This window comes from Hyla sarda, chromosome 10, assembly GCF_029499605.1.
Source record: "Hyla sarda isolate aHylSar1 chromosome 10, aHylSar1.hap1, whole genome shotgun sequence".
NCBI lineage: Eukaryota > Metazoa > Chordata > Amphibia > Anura > Hylidae > Hyla > Hyla sarda.
This window is the reverse complement of record NC_079198.1, coordinates 1,020,668-1,041,931: the sequence shown is the minus strand read 5'-3', so window position 1 is coordinate 1,041,931 and position 21,264 is coordinate 1,020,668. Positions and strand designations below refer to the sequence as shown.

The 21,264-nt window shown below is 48.4% G+C and overlaps 1 protein-coding gene across 1 annotated transcript in view; it reads right to left on the bottom strand.

The window, feature by feature from the left end:
• Positions 1-21,264, bottom strand: part of VWA5B1 (von Willebrand factor A domain containing 5B1) — a gene marked incomplete in the record, with an annotated part of 108,576 nt that overhangs the window by 10,907 nt on the left and 76,405 nt on the right. Inside the window, 4 exon segments of the mRNA XM_056541649.1 lie at positions 198-509; positions 6,762-6,996; positions 16,282-16,463; positions 17,066-17,246. Of these exon segments, the coding sequence (XP_056397624.1) occupies positions 198-509; positions 6,762-6,996; positions 16,282-16,463; positions 17,066-17,246 (910 nt within the window).

Sequence of the window (21,264 nt, the reverse complement as noted above, 5' to 3'; positions counted from 1 at the left end):
ACTGCTCCACCTCAGGAGCCCCAGCCTTTTACTGACATCACTGCTCCACCTCTGGGGCCCCAGGTCCTCACAGATTTTGTCCTTATTATTGGATTAATAGAATGTTCCTTTTCTGGTCCATTACAGTATATAGGGGTCAGGTGGACATGAGGGTTCATCTTATGATGGCGTCCTGAGGGTGTTTCAGTTCTCATTACCATGCTCTATCTCACTTTCTCTCTCAGCCAGCTGCTCAAAATCTCGTATGATGGACTTGGCTGCCAGATGATGGAATGTCTCGTTCCACAGGTCGCTCTCATCATCATCTCTGTTCTCCCGTTCCCTGAGCAGCTTCTGAATGTCGAATGCAATTTCCCATTCCATCGGATGGTTGCCTCTCAGACCCCTGACCACAGCCTTACACATGGCAGATGCCTGAGAAGATGGACCCTTCGCACCAGAGATCTGTTCTGGCGGTGACTCTTCAGAAGCTGCCTCGGTCTCGAATGTGAAGCATGGATAATGGCAATCTATGAGAGAAGAATCGGGACAATGGTGTCAATGAGAAGAGAAAAGAATCGGTAAAATGGTGTCAATGAGAAGAGAAAAGAATCGGGACAATGGTGTCAATGAGAAGAATCGGGAACAATAGTGTCAATGAGAAGAATCGGGAACAATGGTGTCAATAAGAAGAATCGGGGACAATGGGGTCAATGAGAAGAGAGAAGAATCGGGGACAATGGTGTCAATGAGAAGAATCGGGAACAATGGTGTCAATAATAAGAATCGGGGACAATGGGGTCAATGAGAATAGAGAAGAATCGGGGACAATGGTGTCAATGAGAAGAGAGAAGAATAGAGGACAATGGTGTCAATGAAACGAGAGAAGAATCAGGGACAATAATGTCAATGAGAAGAGAGAAGAATCCGGGACAATGGTGTCAATGAGAAGAATCGGGGACAATGGTGTCAATGAGAAGAATCGGGGACAATGGTGTCAATAAGAAGAATCAGGAACAATGGTGTCAATGAGAAGGATCAGGGACAATGGTGTCAATAAGAAGAATCAGGAACAATGGTGTCAATGAGAAGAGAGAAGAATCGGGGACAATGGTGTCAATGAGAAGAATCGGGGACAATGGTGTCAATAAGAAGAATCGGGGACAATGGTGTCAATGAGAAGAATCAGGGACAATGGTGTCAATAAGAAGAATCGGGGACAACGGTGTCAATGAGAAGAATTGGGGACAATGGTGTCAATGAGAAGAATCGGGAACAATGGTGTCAATAATAAGAATTGGGGACAATGGGGTCAATGAGAAGAGAGAAGAATCAGGGACAATATTGTCAATGAAAAGAGAGAAGAATCGAGGACAATGGTGTCTATGAGAAGAATCGGGGACAATGGTGTCAATGAGAAGAATCAGAGACAATGGTGTCAATGAGAAGAATCGGGGACAATGGTGTCAATGAGAAGAATCGGGGACAATGGGGTCAATGAGACTAGAGAAGAACTGGGGACAATAGTGTCTATGAAAAGAGAGAAGAATCGGGACAATGGTGTCAATGAGAACAATCGGGGACAATGGTGTCAATGAGAACAATCAGGGACAATGGTGTCAATGAGAACAATCAGGGACAATGGTGTCAATGAGAACAATCGGGGACAATGGTGTCAATGAGAACAATCGGGGACAATGGTGTCAATGAGAAGAGAGAAGAATTGGGGACAATGGTGTCAATGAGAAGAATCGGGGACAATGGTGTCAATGAGAAGAGGAGAATTGGGGACAATGGTGTCAATGAGAAGAATCGGGGACAATGGTGTCAATGAGAAGAATCGGGGACAATGGTGTCAATGCGAAGAGAGGAGAATTGGGGACAATGGTGAGAAGAATCCCAATGACTTGTATTGATATCTCAGATTACTCAATAAACCCGGAGAAAAAGGTTTAATCTCCAGGAGGACAATAATCTGTGAAAAGTCACTGCAGGAACTGGTCAGAGCAAAGCAGAGGGTTTCACTACAGGCTTAAAAACATTCACTACAGGCTTAGATACATTTTCTGCAGGCTAAGATACATTCACTATGGGTTTACCCATCACCTTCATCCACGCATACCCTCCCTTACATTCACCCATAGCCTCTCCCATAATCCACCCATACACCTCCCCTCATCCACCCGCATCCCTCCCCTTTGTGCTCTCATATCCCTCCCCTTTATCCACCTGTACCCCTTTCCTTCATCCACCCATACCCGTCCCCTTTATCCACCCATACCTGTCCCCTTTATCCAACCATACCCCTCCCCTCATCCACCTATACCCCTCCCCTTCATCCCCTAATACCCCTCCCTTTTATCCACCCATACCTGTCCCCTTTATCCACCCATACCCATCCCCTTTATCCACCCCTACCCATCCCCTTTATCCACCCATACCCCTCCCCTTCATCCCCTAATACTCCTCCCCTTAATCCACCCATACTCCCCCTTCATCCACCCATAATTCACCAATACTCCTTACCTACATTCACCCATACCCCTCCCCTTATCATACCCCTTCCCATCACTTATCATACCCCTCCCTTTCATCCACCAATACTTGTCTTCTCATACTCATACCCCTCCTTTCATCCACCCAAACCCCTTCCCTTAATCAACCATACCCCTTACCTTCATCCACCCATACCCCTCCCCTTCATCCACTCATATCCCTCCCCTTCATCCGCCCATACCTCTCCCCTTCATCTGCCCATACCCCTCCCCTTCATCCAACCATAACCCTTCCTTTCATGCACCCACATCCCTTCATACACCCATACCCGTCCCCTCTCTAATTTACCCATACCCATCCCCTTCATCCACCCATATGCCTCCCCTCATCCACCCAAACCCCTCAACTCATCCACTCATACCCATCCCCTTCATTCACCCATACCTCTCCCCTTATCCATCCATATCCCTCCTCTTTATCCACCCATACCCCCTTCATCCACTGATACCCCCCCTTCATCCCCCCATACCCCCTCCCTTCATTCACCCATACCCCCTCCCCTTCATCCCCCTCCCCTTCATCCACCTCGTACCCCTTCCCTTCATCCCCCTCGTACACCTTCCCTTCCTCCACCCATACCCCTCCCCTTCATCCCCCTCGTACCAGTTCCTTTTATCCACCCATACCCCACCACTTTATCCCCCTCGTACCCCTTCCCTTCATACTTCCATACAACTCCCCTTCATCCACCCATACCCCTCCCCTTCATCCACCCATACCCCTCCCCGTCATTCTCCCATACCCCTCCCGTTCATCCTCCCATACCACTCCCCTTCATCCTCCAATACCCCTCCCCTTCATCCTCCAATACCCCATCCCTTCATCCTCCCATACCACTCCCCTTCATCCACCCATACCCATCCCCTTCATCCCCCCACGTACCCCTTCCCTTCAACCCCCTCATACCTTTTCCCTTTATCCCCCCCTCGTACTCCTTCCCTTCACCCCCCCTCGTACCCCTTCCCTTCATCCCCTCCTCGCACCCCTTCCCTTCATCCCCTCCTCGTACCCCTTCCCTTCATCCCCTCTTCGTACCCCTTCCCTTCATCCCCTCCTCGCACCCCTTCCCTTCATTCTCCCTCGCGCCCCTTCCCTTCATCCCCCCTCGCGCCCCTTCCCTTCATCCTCTCCTCGTACCCCTTCCCTTCATCCCCTCCTCGTACCCCTTCCCTTCATCCCCTCCTCGTACCCCTTCCCTTCATCCCCTCCTCGTACCCCTTCCCTTCATCCCCTCCTCGCACCCCTTCCCTTCATTCTCCCTCGCACCCCTTCCCTTCATCCCCCCTCGTACCCCTTCCCTTCATCCCCTCCTCGCACCCCTTCCCTTCATCCCCTCCTCGCACCCCTTCCCTTCATCCCCTCCTCGTACCCCTTCCCTTCATCCCCTCCTCGTACCCCTACCCTTCATCCCCTCCTCGTACCCCTTCCCTTCATCCCCTCCTTGCACCCCTTCCCTTCATTCTCCCTCACACCCCTTCCCTTCATCCCCCCTTGTACCCCTTCCCTTCATCCCCTCCTCGCACCCCTTCCCTTCATCCCCTCCTCGCACCCTTCCCTTCATTCTCCCTCGCACCCCTTCCCTTCAACCCCTCCTCGCACCCCTTCCCTTCATCCCCCCTCGTACACCTTCCCTTCATCCCCTCCTCGTACCCCTTCCCTTCATCCCCTCTTCGTACCCCTTCCCTTCATCCCCTCCTTGCACCCCTTCCCTTCATTCTGCCTCACACCCCTTCCCTTCATCCCCCTTGTACCCCTTCCCTTCATCCCCCCTCGTACCCCTTCCCTTCATCCCCCCTCGTACCCCTTCCCTTCATCCCCCCTCGCACCCCTTCCCTTCATCCCCTCCTCGCACCCCTTCCCTTCATCCCCTCCTCGCACCCCTTCCCTTCATCCCCTCCTCGCACCCCTTCCCTTCATCCCCCCCTTGCACCCCTTCCCTTCATCCCCTCCTCGCACCCCTTCCCTTCATCCCCTCCTCGCACCCCTTCCCTTCATCCCCTCCTCGCACCCCTTCCCTTCATCCCCCTCGTACCCCTTCCCTTCATCCCCCCCTCGCACCCCTTCCCTTCATCCCCCCCTCGCACCCCTTCCCTTCATCCCCCCTCGCACCCCTTCCCTTCATCCCCCCTCGCACACCTTCCCTTCATCCCCTCCTCGTACCCCTTCCCTTCATCCCCTCTTCGTACCCCTTCCCTTCATCCCCTCCTCGCACCCCTTCCCTTCATCCCCCCTTGTACCCCTTCCCTTCATCCCCTCCTCGCACCCCTTCCCTTCATCCCCCCTTGTACCCCTTCCCTTCATCCCCTCCTCGCACCCCTTCCCTTCATCCCCCCTCGTACCCTTTCCCTTCATCCCCTCCTCGCACCCCTTCCCTTCATCCCCCCTCGCACCCCTTCCCTTCATCCCCCCTCGCACCCCTTCCCTTCACCCCCCCTCGTACCCCTTCCCTTCACCCCCCCTCGTACCCCTTCCCTTCACCCCCCCTCGTACCCCTTCCCTTCACCCCCCCCTCGTACCCCTTCGCTTCATCCCCCCTTCCCTTCATTCTCCCATACTCCTCCCCCTTATCCCCCATACCCCTGCCATACTAACTATGTAACCTTGAAGCTTTGGGAGACATTTTTGGGGGGCAGAGGCCCTAATAACTAATGATAACACAGGCGTCCCCGCAGCTCCTGCAGAAGAGATCAGATCCTAATAGTCATGGTGTCATTCTGGTATCATCCACACTCACTCAGAGAGAGACAAAGGACGGGAAAGCGACGACCCGGGTGTTTATGTTTCAGTCTGGAGTATTATAGATGAATTATTATAATTATCCCGTCCTGTATTATGATTACAGCTGCGGGGGGAGTGTACGCTGCTTGTATCATAAAGGATCTGTGAATGAATCCCCCGAGGAACACGGCTCATTCATACAATCCTGCTGTAAATAATGAATGGCCGCCGCTCAGCGGGATCTCTGCAGAGCATTACATCCTGCATCATACACCGGAAAAAGTGCGAAAACAGAAGAATATTCACAGCAAAGGGCGTATAGGAGCGGCAGAACCCAGACAGGACAAGGATATATATCAACTACATATATAATTATATACAATATATACCAGGTTATACCAGCATTGTCCATATCACTATATAAAGGAGATATATAACTTATACCAGCTATACATATATATTATATACAGTATATACCCAGGTTATACCAGCATGGTCCACATCACTATATAAAGGAGATATATAACTTATACCAGCTATACATATATATTATATACAGTATATACCCAGGTTATACCAGCATGGTCCATATCACTATATACAGGAGATATATAACTTATACCAGCTGTACATATATATTATATACAGTATATACCCAGGTTATACCAGCATGGTCCATATCACTATATACAGGAGATATATAACTTATACCAGCTGTACATATATATTATATACAGTATATACCCAGGCTATACCAGCATGGTCCACATCACTATATACAGGAGATATATAACTTATACCAGCTGTACATATATATTATATACAGTATATACCAGGGTGGTCCATATCACTATATACAGGAGATATATAACTTATACCAGCTGTACATATATATTATATACAGTATATACCCAGGTTATACCAGCATGGTCCATATCACTATATACAGGAGATATATAACATATATAAATATATACCAGCTGTACACACAAACTATATATATATATATATATATATATATATATATATATATACATACACACACATACACACAGTATATACCCAGGTTATATCAGCACTGTTTTACATAGAAAATTATGGGATGTTCAAGAAAAATCGGAATGTCCAGCTCAAGACTCAGGAACGAAGGATTTCTTCACAAGCCACAGAAGACATCATACAGACTCAGGTGAAGGTGACGCGTTTTGGCCTCACAGAAAGGCCTTAGTCTGTGATGCCGAAACGCGTCACCTGCACCTGAGTCTGTATGATGTCTTCTGTGGCTTGTGAAGAAATCCTTCGTTCCTGAGTCTTGAGCTGGACATTCCGATTTTTCTTGCATGTCTTACTGAGGCGAGGTCCACGCCTGGTCCGTGCGGCATATGGAGGGTGAGCTGAAAGCATTGTATTTCTATTATGGGATGTTCTCTGGTTTTGGTGGTAGCCATATGACCCCTGTTCCCTTCTCTCACACACATCTGTACATGGACTGTCATGGATAGCCTCACCCAGATCTCCCGGGCTGCTGAAAGGCTGACTGTCCGAGGAGGATTTCAGGGAGTGAGAGGTCTCCTGTTGGGTTGAGGGGCTTCCAGTGTTTGATCCTTGTGGACCCTCATGTGTCGGGGGGGATTCCCAGTCATGGCAGAACGAGAGGCAGCTCTGCTGAAGAAGAGATGGCCGCCTGGCCCCAGCACCCCTAATTATTGTGGTGCTGACAAATGGGCTGATGGACAAAGATGACTGATGGAACCAGACAATGGATATGAGGGAGAAAAAAGATGGAGGAACATTACTATCTTATAATTACTGGTGAATTCTCTACATTCCAAACAGAACAAGGTCCTTCCATTTACCATCAACCTTAAGGGGCATCACCTAAGTATCTACCACACCTGGTTAGATTGTGCTCATGCAAGGATATTAATGTAATTGAGCGTCTGGAAGAGCCCACCGGATTCTGGTCACTGAGATGGTGGTGATGGTCACGACAAGGTCTGTCATGGTGTAGAGATGGTCACGGCAAGGTCTGTCATGGTGTGTGGTGTAGAGATGGTCACGACAAGGTCTGTCATGGTGTGTGGAGTAGAGATGGTCACTACAAGGTCTGTCATGGTGTGTGGAGTAGAGATGGTCACTACAAGGTCTGTCATGGTGTGTGGTGTAGAGATGGTCATTACAAGGTCTGTCATGGTGTGTGGTGTAGAGATGGTCACTACAAGGTCTGTCATGGTGTAGAGACGGTCATTACAAGAACTGTCATGGTGTGTGGTGTAGAGATGGTCATTACAAGGTCTGTCATGGTGTGTGGTGTAGAGATGGTCATTACAAGGTCTGTCATGGTGTGTGGTGTAGAGATGGTCATTACAAGGTCTGTCATGGTGTGTGGTGTAGAGACGGTCATTACAAGGTCTGTCATGGTGTGTGGTGTAGAGATGGTCACTACAAGGTCTGTCATGGTGTAGAGACGGTCATTACAAGAACTGTCATGGTGTGTGGTGTAGAAATGGTCATTACAAGGTCTGTCATGGTGTGTGGTGTAGAGATGGTCATTACAAGGTCTGTCATGGTGTGTGGTGTAGAGATGGTCATTACAAGGTCTGTCATGGTGTGTGGAGTAGAGATGGTCATTACAAGGTCTGTCATGGTGTCAGATGTAGAGAAGGTCATTACAAGAACTGTCATGGTGTGTGGTGTAGAGATGGTCACTACAAGGTCTGTCATGGTGTGTGGTGTAGAGATGGTCACGGCAAGGTCTGTCATGGTGTGTGGTGTAGAGATGGTCACGGCAAGGTCTGTCATGGTGTGTGGTGTAGAGATGGTCACCGCAAGGTCTGTCATGGTGTGTGGTGTAGAGATGGTCATTACAAGGTCTGTCATGGTTTGTGGTGTAGAGATGGTCATTACAAGGTCTGTCATGGTTTGTGGTGTAGAGATGGTCATTACAAGAACTGTCATGGTGTGTGGTGTAGAGATGGTCATTACAAGGTCTGTCATGGTGTGTGGTGTAGAGATGGTCATTACAAGGTCTGTCATGGTGTGTGGTGTAGAGATGGTCATTACAAGAACTGTCATGGTGTGTGGTGTAGAGATGGTCATTACAAGGTCTGTCATGGTGTGTGGTGTAGAGATGGTCATTACAAGGTCTGTCATGGTGTGTGGTGTAGAGATGGTCATTACGAGGTCTGGGTTGTCTTTGTACTGAGGTCAGGAGGCCTTGATAAGTCACAGATTGGTAGCTGGTTATTTAAGGTATGGCTTTTGTAATGTTATGGACATTATATGGTATGGACATTATTAGGTATGGACATTATTAGGCACGGACATTATATGGTATGGACATTATTAGGCACGGACCTTATATGGTATGGACATTATTAGGTACGGACCTTATATGGTACGGACATTATATGGTACGGACATTATTAGGCACGGACATTATATGGTACGGACATTATATGGTATGGACATTATTAGGTATGGACATTATCAGGTATGGACATTATTAGGCACGGACATTATATGGTATGGACATTATTAGGCACGGACCTTATATGGTATGGACATTATTAGGCACGGACATTATTAGGCACGGACCTTATATGGTATGGACATTATTAGGCACGGACATTATTAGGCACGGACCTTATATGGTATGGACATTATATGGTATGGACATTATATGGTACGGACATTATATGGTATGGACATTATTAGGCACGGACCTTATATGGTATGGACATTATTAGGCACGGACATTATTAGGCACGGACATTATTAGGCACGGACATTATATGGTATGGACATTATATGGTATGGACATTATTAGGCACGGACATTATATGGTATGGACATTATTAGGCACGGACCTTATATGGTATGGACATTATTAGGCACGGACATTATTAGGCACGGACATTATTAGGCACGGACATTATATGGTATGGACATTATATGGTATGGACATTATATGGTATGGACATTATATATGATGAGTGGTCAGTGGTATATGAGGAGCGGTCAGTGGTATATGAGGAGCGGTCAGTGGTATATGAGGAGCGGTCAGTGGTATATGAGGAGCGGACAGTGGTATATGAGGAGCGGACAGTGGTATATGAGGAGCGGACAGTGGTATATGAGGAGCGGACAGTGGTATATGAGGAGCGGTCAGTGGTATATGAGGAGCGGTCAGTGGTATATGGAGTGGTCAGTGGTATATGGAGTGGTCAGTGGTATATGAGGAGCGGTCAGTGGTATATGTGGAGTGGTCAGTGGTATATGTGGAGTGGTCAGTGGTATATGGAGTGGTCACTGGTATATGGAGTGGTCACTGGTATATGAGGAGCGGTCAGTGGTATATGAGGAGCGGTCAGTGGTATATGTGGAGCGGTCAGTGGTATATGAGGAGCGGTCAGTGGTATATGAGGAGCGGTCAGTGGTATATGAGGAGCGGTCAGTGGTATATGAGGAGTGGTCAGTGGTATATGAGGAGTGGTCAGTGGTATATGAGGAGCGGTCAGTGGTATATGAGGAGCGGTCAGTGGTATATGAGGAGCGGTCAGTGGTATATGGAGTGGTCAGTGGTATATGAGGAGTGGTCAGTGGTATATGTGGAGCGGTCAGTGGTATATGAGGAGCGGTCAGTGGTATATGAGGAGTGGTCAGTGGTATATGAGGAGTGGTCAGTGGTATATGAGGAGTGGTCAGTGGTATATGTGGAGCGGTCAGTGGTATATGAGGAGTGGTCAGTGGTATATGTGGAGCGGTCAGTGGTATATGAGGAGCGGACAGTGGTATATGAGGAGTGGTCAGTGGTATATGAGGAGCGGTCAGTGGTATATGAGGAGCGGTCAGTGGTATATGAGGAGTGGTTAGTGGTATATGAGGAGTGGTCAGTGGTATATGTGGAGTGGTCAGTGGTATATGTGGAGTGGTCAGTGGTATATGAGGAGTGGTCAGTGGTATATGAGGAGTGGTCAGTGCATGTTATGGTTGTTTAGTTGGTTGTTAGGCCTACAGTCACTGCTGGTGGAGTATTTTAGGATTCTGGTATATTTGTAAATCTTCGGCCCCCAGCACGTCACAGAATGTTATGGAGATGACTGATCTATGGGAACATCCAGGCTCTACGTATACGTCTTATATATGAGGACATTTCTTCAGGTGTGGTCACTTGGTGACAGCCTATGGGAGCTCGACATCTGATCACATGACTAGAATACAATGACGTTTGGTGTCCGCACCCTGCACCAGTAATTATAACAATAATGCAGGGATCGGGGGAAGACCTGGATTTTTTTTGTTGACATAAGGAAAGAAAAAAAAATCCGCCCCCCCAATTCCTGTCATTATTTCTCTATATTGTGTCAGGCTTCATATGGTTCCAGCATTAACTCTATAAACTCCATTGATCCTGTGTCACAATGAAACACGTCTCACAAAAGTCTAAAACACAAAAAACACATTTAATGTAAAAACGTTTGCTCCAACACTGACATAAAAGACACAAAAGTGATACCCCCCCCCCCCCCACTGTCTATAAGACGGACACTATAAAGTGGGACTCCTCCCTGCAGAGCCGTCATTTCTGCCAAGTTTTTTACATTCCAAAGATTGTAGGGGGGCGCTGTTGCATTGAGTCTTATGGGAAGTAGTGTTCACCGGTGGTACTGCAGGTGACTGAAATCCTTGTAGCATTTGAATAAACATTTTGCAGAAATGACGTATCGTGGTACACCGGAGGCTTTTATTTAAATACGTATCTTTTGTGTCAATCCAAGTTTGCCTACTTACCTTTTTGTCCACGTGACCTTTATCTATATACTTTGTCCGATATCACCACCACTTACCATAAACATGTATAACATTCAGCTGCAAAATTCAAACCCCCATTGACTTCAATGGGATTCGGCACCGAATTCTGGAAATTCTGCCGTGTGAACGCGAGAGCGGAATCCCCATTCAATTCAATGTGCACTTCATTTTGCAGGATTTCTGAGTGGAAATATTTAGCGGTATTCCACACTGGAATTTCCACCACGTGGACAGTTGGCACGTCCTTATTTTTGGGTGGTGTTTATGAGACATCAGCCTGTGTATGGTGTAAGGGGGGGGGGGGGTGTACCATAGAGACAGACCATGTGGATGCTATGAGGTCCTTGGTAATGGGGGGGGGGGGGGGGGTTGGCTTGGGCCAGGATCCTCTGTCCTCCTTCTCTACAATGGTAGACACAAGTGTGTGGAGAATCCATGGAGACCAGGGCCGAACATCCATGAAGATCCTTAGTCCCAGGTGGTTGATGGTATTGACTCACATTTAAAAAAAATCTTAATCCTTCCAGTACTTATTTGCTGAATACTATAGAGGAAATTCTTTTTTTTGGGGAACACAGAGCTCTCTGCTGACATCATGAGCACAGTGCTCTCTGCTGACATCTCTGTCCATTTTAGGAACTGTCCAAAGCAGCATATGTTTTCTATGGGGATTTTCGCATACTCTGGACAGTTCTTAAAATGAACAGAGATGTCAGCAGAGAGCACTGTGCTAGTGATGTCAGCAGAGAGCACTGTGCTCATGATGTCAGCAGAGAGCTCTGTGTTCCAAAAAGAAAATAATTTCCTCTGTAGCAATCAGCAGCTAATAAGTACTGGAAGGATTAAGATTTTTTTTAATAGAAGTAATTTACAAATCTGCTTAACTTTCTGGCACCAGTTGATAAAAAAAAAAGGGGTACTCCCCCCAGACGTCTTATCCCCCACCCAAAGGCTGGACACCAATACCCCCCCCCCCGCAATCTCCCGGCTGAGACCCCTGGCTTTGGGCGGCCATGGTCGTGACGTCATACCACACCCCCCTCCATTCATGTAGCAGGAGAGGTTTGCTATGGGGATTTGCTCCTGCTCCGGACAGTTCCTGACATGGACAGAGGAGTCAGCAGAGAGCACTGTGGTCAGACTGGAAAGAACTGCACAACTTCCTGTGGAGCATATAGCAGCTTATAAGTAGTGGAAGGGTTCAATTTTTAAATACAAGTAATTTACAAGTCTGTTTAACTTTCTGGCACCAGTTAATTATAAAAAAACAAAAAACAAATGTTGTTTTCCACCGGAGGACCCCTTTAAGGCGTTAAATCACCAGGAGTTTTTAGAAGCTTCTATGACATGGAGTCTTGTTCTCGTCTTCCGTGGAGGACATGGTGGGCCTCTGTGGAGGATGACACAAGCTGTTCTGGGATTTGTGCCCTTGGCGGGGATCGGGCGCCGGGCTCCATCCCCACGCAGGGTCTGAACATCCACAATGAGATGCAAAGAAATCTTTAACCTGAGCTGTTTCCATGGCAACTGGGGATAAGATGGCTTACAGGGTGGCCCCGTTTCTCTGAAGCACATAGAGGTGTCTAGAGATGCGGCGGTTACGATGGCGGAGGTGTCCGATTATCACAACGCTGTAACCGCCGGCCTCTGCGTCTCCTGGGAGGGGATCGGAAGATTTATGGAGCAGATCAGGCAGCGTTTTGTGCCTCCTGCCTGTTCCCCAATTCTCTATTTTTTCGTAACCCTTTCAGCTCCAGAGTGTGAACAGCGATTATAGACGTGATACAATTGTGTCAGAGGAGAAAGGGTTAAATGTAGCGCAGGCCCTGGCGTCCGGGCTGAGGGCTCATCGGGGAGAGTCTTATTACATATGAATTATTTAGAGGGTGAGATGTATTTTATTTAAAGTGATTTTCTAATATAGACTTATCGCCCTTAGAGGAAGCGGGAATATCAGTGAGGAGGCGTCCGGCGTATTACACGGCAAGAGAAATGGCGGTAATATGCGCAGATAGCGGGCAGGAAGATCCCCACCTGAGGATTATGTGCAGTGTTATCAGGCTTCATTACATTGTAACCTCTTGACTAATGTGATGTCACTGGAGGATGATGTCACAGTGTGAGGGCGATGAGGTCACAATGATGTCACAGGGTGAGGGCGATGAGGTCACAATGATGTCACAGGGTGAGGGCAGTGAGGTCACACAGTCCATGATTAGATAATGATGTCACAGGGTGAGGGCGGTGAGGTCACAATGATGTCACAGGGTGAGGGCGGTGAGGTCACACAGCCCATGATTAGACAATGATGTCACAGGGTGAGGGTGGTGAGGTCACAATGATGTCACAGGGTGAGGGCGATGAGGTCACAATGATGTCACAGGGTGAGGGCGATGAGGTCACAATGATGTCACAGGGTGAGGGCAGTGAGGTCACAATGATGTCACAGGGTGAGGGCGATGAGGTCACAATGATGTCACAGGGTGAGGGCAGTGAGGTCACAATGATGTCACAGGGTGAGGGCGGTGAGGTCACAATGATGTCACAGGGTGAGGGCAGTGAGGTCACAATGATGTCACAGGGTGAGGGCGGTGAGGTCACAATGATGTCACAGGGTGAGGGCAGTGAGGTCACAATGATGTCACAGGGTGAGGGCAGTGAGGTCACAATGATGTCACAGGGTGAGGGCGGTGAGGTCACACAGCCCATGATTAGATAATGATGTCACAGGGTGAGGGCGGTGAGGTAACACAGCCCATGATTAGACAATGATGTCACAGGGTGAGGGCGGTGAGGTCACAATGATGTCACAGGGTGAGGGCGGTGAGGTCACACAGTCCATGATTAGACAATGATGTCACAGGGTGAGGGCGGTGAGGTCACACAGTCCATGATTAGACAATGATGTCACGGGGTGAGGGCGGTGAGGTCACACAGTCCATGATTAGACAATGATGTCACAGGGTGAGGGCGGTGAGGTCACACAGTCCATGATTAGATAATGATGTCACAAGGTGAGGTCACAATGATGTCACAGGGTGAGGGCGGTGAGGTCACACAGTCCATGATTAGACAATGATGTCACAGGGTGAGGGCGGTGAGGTCACAATGATGTCACAGGGTGAGGGCGGTGAGGTCACACAGCCCATGATTAGACAATGATGTCACAGAGTGAGTGCAATGAGGTCACAATGATGTCACAGGGTGAGGGCGGTGAGGTCACACAGTCCAAGATTAGACAATGATGTCACAGGGTGAGGGCGGTGAGGTCACACAGTCCATGATTAGACAATGATGTCACAGGGTGAGGGCAGTGAGGTCACAATGATGTCACAGGGTGAGGGCAGTGAGGTCACAATGATGTCACAGGGTGAGGGCAGTGAGGTCACAATGATGTCACAGGGTGAGGGCGGTGAGGTCACAATGATGTCACAGGGTGAGGGCGGTGAGGTCACACAGTCCATGATTAGACAATGATGTCACAGGGTGAGGGCGATGAGGTCACAATGATGTCACAGGGTGAGGGCGGTGAGGTCACATAGCCCATGATTAGATAATGATGTCACAGGGTGAGGGTGGTGAGGTCACACAGTCCATGATTAGACAATGATGTCACATGGTGAGGGCAGTGAGGTCACACAGTCCATGATTAGACAATGATGTCACAGGGTGAGGGCAGTGAGGTCACAATGATGTCACAGGGTGAGGGCGGTGAGGTCACACAGCCCATGATTAGACAATGATGTCACGGGGTGAGGGCAATGAGGTCACAATGATGTCACAGGGTGAGGGCGGTGAGGTCACACAGTCCAAGATTAGACAATGATGTCACAGGGTGAGGGCGGTGAGGTCACACAGTCCATGATTAGACAATGATGTCACAGGGTGAGGGCAGTGAGGTCACAATGATGTCACAGGGTGAGGGCAGTGAGGTCACAATGATGTCACAGGGTGAGGGCGGTGAGGTCACAATGATGTCACAGGGTGAGGGCGGTGAGGTCACACAGTCCATGATTAGACAATGATGTCACAGGGTGAGGGCGATGAGGTCACAATGATGTCACAGGGTGAGGGCGGTGAGGTCCCACAGCCCATGATTAGATAATGATGTCACAGGGTGAGGGCGGTGAGGTCACACAGTCCATGATTAGACAATTATGTCACAGGGTGAGGGCGGTGAGGTCACACAGTCTACAGAGTGGGTCAGTCTGATGATGCAGATGATGACATCACAGTGAGGTCATACAGTCTGAGCAGCAGGATATTCTGTGATCAAATGATGATGACGTCACAGTGAGGTCATACAGTCTAAGCAGCAGGTTATTCTGTGATCCGATGATGACGTCACAGTGAGGTCATACAGTCTAAGCAGGAGGTTATTCTGTGATCAGATGATGACATCACAGTGAGGTCATACAGTCTAAGCAGCAGGTTATTCTGTGATCAGATGATGATGACGTCACAGTGAGGTCATACAGTCTAAGCAGCAGGTTATTCTGTGATCAGATGATGATGACATCACAGTGAGGTCATACAGTCTAAGCAGCAGGTTATTCTGTGATCAGATGATGACGTCACAGTGAGGTCATACAGTCTAAGCAGCAGGTTATTCTGTGATCAGATGATGACGTCACAGTGAGGTCATACAGTCTAAGCAGCAGGTTATTCTGTGATCAGATGATGATGACGTCACAGTGAGGTCATACAGTCTAAGCAGCAGGTTATTCTGTGATCAGATGATGATGACGTCACATTGAGGTCATACAGTCTAAGCAGCAGGTTATTCTGTGATCATATGATGATGACGTCACAGTGTGGTCATACAGTCTAAGCAGGGGGTTAGTCTGTGATCAGATGATGATGACGTCACAGTGAGGTCATACAGTCTAAGCAGCAGGTTAGTCTGTGATAAGATGATTATGACGTCACAGTGAGGTCATACAGTCTAAGCAGCAGGTTAGTCTGTGATAAGATGATTATGACGTCATAGTGAGGTCATACAGTCTAAGCAGAAGGTTATTCTGTGACCAGATGATGACATCACAGTGAGGTCATACAGTCTAAGCAGCAGGTTATTCTGTGATCCGATGATGATGACGTCACAGTGAGGTCATACAGTCTAAGCAGGGGGTTAGTCTGTGATCAGATATATTTTAGGACTTTTCCCTCCTTAGGTTTCATATACTTATTGCTTTACATGATGTCATGTGGTACCTGAGAATCATGAATGTCAGAGCTCGTCTCGTCTGTACCCTGGAGATCCTGGATCTGGATGCGGCACACGGGGCTCTTCTCCTGGACGGCGCTGGGGTCACTGGTGGTGTGGAACCGCGGCAGTGGCTGGTGGTCGGCGATTTGACTGGTGCTGTAGGCTCTGCGCTGAAATCCAGGATCGGCTGTGGGAAGAGCAAGAGGAATGACTGATCCTGAGGACAACGGCCTCCCCCCGGCTCAGGTATCTCCAGGTAATCAGAATGACTGATCCTGAGGACAATGGCCGCCCCCCAGCTCAGGTATCAACAGCTTACCAGAATGACTGATCCTGAGGACTATGACCGCCCCCCCCGGATCAGGTATCACCAGGTCATCAGAATGACTGATCCTGAGGACTATGACCACCCCCCAGATCATGTATCACCAGGTCATCAGAATGACTGATCCAGAGGACTATGACCGCCCCCCAGATCAGGTATCAACAGGTCATCAGAATGACTGATCCTGAGGACTATGACCGCCCCCCCCCCCCGGATCAGGTATCACCAGGTCATCAGAATGACTGATCCTGAGGACTATGACCACCCCCCAGATCATGTATCACCAGGTCATCAGAATGACTGATCCTGAGGACTATGACAACCCCCAGGCTCATGTATCACCAGGTCATCAGAATGACTGATCCTGAGGACTATGACCGCCCCCCAGATCATGTATCCCCAGGTCATAAGGTCTAGGATCTTCTCTCTGATCCAACACCATATTGGCAGACAAATCCACTCACCGGCCTCTGGCTCTCCGGAAGGCTCCTCTTTGCCGTTCATGAATTCGGCGTTGTGCTCGGAGGGGAGACCGGCGTCTTGTTGGCCTCTTGAGCCTCCACTTCCAGATGAATCTTGTGACTGGAAAAACACGGAGCTCCCCGACTCCTGAGAGCGCATCATGCTGTACCTCCGCCTCTTGTCCTGCAGGAGAGAACATAGAGAAACACAAGGTATAAAGGGGCTCTCTGTCTACAATCATTACAGACATGGCTGATCTCTAAGTCCTGCCTCCTCACTGTGTCAGTTCTGACTGGTTGCTATGAAGTTTCTGCCTAACAACGGCATCGAGAATACTGTGGTTGAAAAAGCGCATCCATAGCAACCAGACAGGGCTGAACTGAGCATATCCATAGCAACCAGACAGGGCTGAACTGAGCATATCCATAGCAACCAGACAGGGCTGAACTGAGCATATCCATAGCAACCAGACAGGGCTGAACTGAGCATATCCATAGCAACCAGACAGGGCTGAACTGAGCATATCCATAGCAACCAGACAGGGCTTAACTGAGCGTATCCATAGTAACCAGACAGGGCTTAACTGAGTGTATCCATAGTAACCAGGCAGGGCTGAACTGAGTGTATCCATAGTAACCAGACAGGGCTTAACTGAGCGTATCCATAGTAACCAGACAGGGCTGAACTGAGTGTATCCATAGTAACCAGGCAGGGCTGAACTGAGTGTATCCATAGTAACCAGACAGGGCTTAACTGAGTGTATCCATAGTAACCAGACAGGGCTGAACTGAGTGTATCCATAGTAACCAGGCAGGGCTGAACCGAGTGTATCCATAGTAACCAGGCAGGGCTGAACTGAGTGTATCCATAGTAACCAGACAGGGGTGAACTGAGTGCATCCATAGTTACCAGACAGGGCTGAACTGAGTGTATCCATAGTAACCAGACAGGGCTGAACTGAGTGTATCCATAGTAACCAGACAGGGCTAAACTGAGTGTATCCATAGTTAGCAGACAGGGGTGAACTGAGTGTATCCATAGCAACCAGACAGGGCTGAACTGAGTATATCCATAGTAACCAGACAGAGCTGAACTGAGTGTATCCATAGTAACCAGACAGAGCTGAACTGAGTGTATCCATAGTAACCAGACAGAGCTGAACTGAGTGTATCCATAGTAACCAGACAGGGCTGAACTGAGTGTATCCATAGTAACCAGACAGGGCTGAACTGAGTGTATCCATAGTAACCAGACAGGGCTGAACTGAGTGTATCCATAGTAACCAGACAGGGGTGAACTGAGTGTATCCATAGTAACCAGACAGGGCTGAACTGAGTGTATCCATAGTAACCAGACAGGGCTGAACTGAGTGTATCCATAGTAACCAGGCAGGGCTGAACTGAGTGTATCCATAGTAACCAGGCAGAGCTGAACTGAGTGTATCCATAGTAACCAGGCAGGGCTGAACTGAGTGTATCCATAGTAACCAGACAGGACTGAACTGAGTGTATCCATAGTAACCAGGCAGGGCTGAACTGAGTGTATCCATAGTAACCAGGCAGGGCTGAACTGAGTGTATCCATAGTAACCAGACAGGGCTTAACTGAGTGCATCCATAGTAACCAGGCAGGGCTGAACTGAGTGTATCCATAGTAACCAGGCAGGGCTGAACTGAGTGTATCCATAGTAACCAGGCAGGGCTAAACTGAGTGTATCCATAGTAACCAGGCAGGGCTGAACTGAGTGTATCCATAGTAACCAGGCAGGGCTGAACTGAGTGTATCCATAGTAACCAGGCAGGGCTAAACTGAGTGTATCCATAGTAACCAGCTAGGATCAAGGTCTTACTGAATACTCTTTACTATACATTGTATGTGGGAATCATGTGACCCTTCTAAGTTCAAACAGGGGTGGGGTCTATTTGTCAGGCCCCTCCCCAAACACTATCCTGGCTGTGAATAAGCCCCTCCTACAACCCTTTCATATAAGTATAGGATCCCTCCCCCCAAGTATAAACCACTGACTACAATTGGCAAGTTTAAACTCATGGGACAGGCGGCTGACAGGAAGAGTTGGCCGAGGGATCTATGGGACTGTCATGTGCTTCCCAGGGAAAGCAGTGTATAAAAAGCAGAACGGGGGGAGGTGGGTGTGGCTAGGTGTGCATGGCGGTTGCAGCTACGTGAGTAGCGAGGACCGCTGAACTACCGGCGTTTTGCGGCACGCAGCGGCCCAACTAATCCAGTGTGGAGAGTGAGGAAACTCGGAAGAATTTATAGACACCGCTACAGTAAAGATTTGTCACGCCGCGGTTGGACCCTCCCAGCCCTCGGAATCTATGACCCGGACTAGGTCTAAGAGAAGTCCACCAAAAATGACAACCTATTACTCACCCCAGCAGAAAAAGGGGAGTGCGACCGGCAACAAGAGAACCCAGGCCTCCCAGATGCAGCTGGGTTCCGGTGGAGGGACTGTGGCGAGAAACGAGCCGGCACGAAGTTCCCTGACACAGCCGAATTACAGTCCCGCCCCCAGGAACCAGACGTCACGTCCGGATGGAAGCACAAGCCGGGAGGTGTCGGACGGGCGCAGCGTGGTGCCGCTGCCAGGGAGCGGAATGCCTGGAGAGCAGAAGCTTCCCTATCCCCCGCCCGGGAGCCCCCAGACCTTCGCAGCGAGACCCACGCTTGGGACAGAGCGAGATTTGGTGAGTGTGCCTGACACATTGGAACACAGGACTGTGGCTGAAGTTGCGGCGGTGGGTGAGATTAGTCCAGGGTTTCCCCTGAGCCAGAGGAACCAAGTAGTGGATGAAGAAATGCTAGGGGTGAGTGGGAAAGGTATGTCAGAAGAAAGTTTTATGGACGACCCAGGTTACTATAATAATACTATAAGTTTGGGAGACTCAAAAGAACCTTCAAACCAAGGAAGTAAATCAGGGGTGATTGAGGAGTTAAGCCACCCCAATTCTCAGAGGAGATCAAGCTGGCAAGGAGGTGTCCCAACATTAGCCAGCCTTTCCGCCCCAGCAGCATTTGGGCCAGAGGCACGTAGACAATCATTGAGCTCTCATAAGGATTTGCCACTTACGTCCACTAGAGAAGCGAGAGCAAAAACTGAGACCAAGAGTATAGAAAGGGGTATGATACTCTCAGACACTACACCACATCAATATGACCCCAAGGCCCCGGTCTCTGAAGCCTCTATTAGACACTTATTAGCCGAACTTCAAACTTCATTCACCTCATCTTTGCATGCAGCTGTTAGGAGCATACAAGGGGAAATTCAATCACTTGGTACCCGTACATCAGAGGTGGAAAATAAAGTGGAAGAAATAAACACAGCACATAATAAAACAGTTTCTAGAATGGAAAAGCTGGAAGAAGAAGTAGACTTTTTAAAACTAAAACTAGCAGAAGTTGAGGATCGTTCGAGGAGAAATAATATAAGAGTGAGGGGGATTCCTGAATCGATTAAGCAGGGTGAACTACGAAATTTTCTTATAGAATTTTTTAGACAACTGTCACCCCAACTATCAGACTTGGAACTAACAATGGATAGAATTCATAGACTCCCTAAACCTAAAGATTTGTCTCCGGCCAAACCTAGAGACATAATCTTGAGAGTCCACTTCTATGAAACAAAAGAAAAAATATTGTCAGCATTAAGGAACCCCCCACCACTGTCTGAAAAATTTTCAAAACTGTCCTTGTTTTCGGATCTTTCAGCGGCTACTTTGATGAGAAGAAGGCAATTCTCAGAGGGGACTCGTATTCTGAGAGATAACGGAGTTAATTATAAATGGGGATTCCCGGTTAAACTGGTGGTAACATTTAAGGGTGACTTTTTTGTGGTGAACTCCCCGGCTAAATTATTGGAACTATGTGCAAGATGGGGTTTTCACCCAACCCAACAGGAACCTCATGATAAAAATTCTTATCTACCTAGAGAATGGTCGGTAGCTAAGCAGAAAATGGGTTAAAACTGGAATTAAGAGAGTATAAACCGATAGATGAAGTATTAGTTAAAATTCTTTCCCCTCCCCCCCCCCCTTTTTTTTTTTTTTTTTTTTTTTTTTTTTTTTTGGGAGTAGATAGGGGAAAAGATTAATGGAATTAAAGCAAAGAGTTATTGCCCATAGACGTTATTCTTTTTTTGGCAGTTCTTTGATTTGCCGCTCGTTCTCTAAGGTGGAAAAACG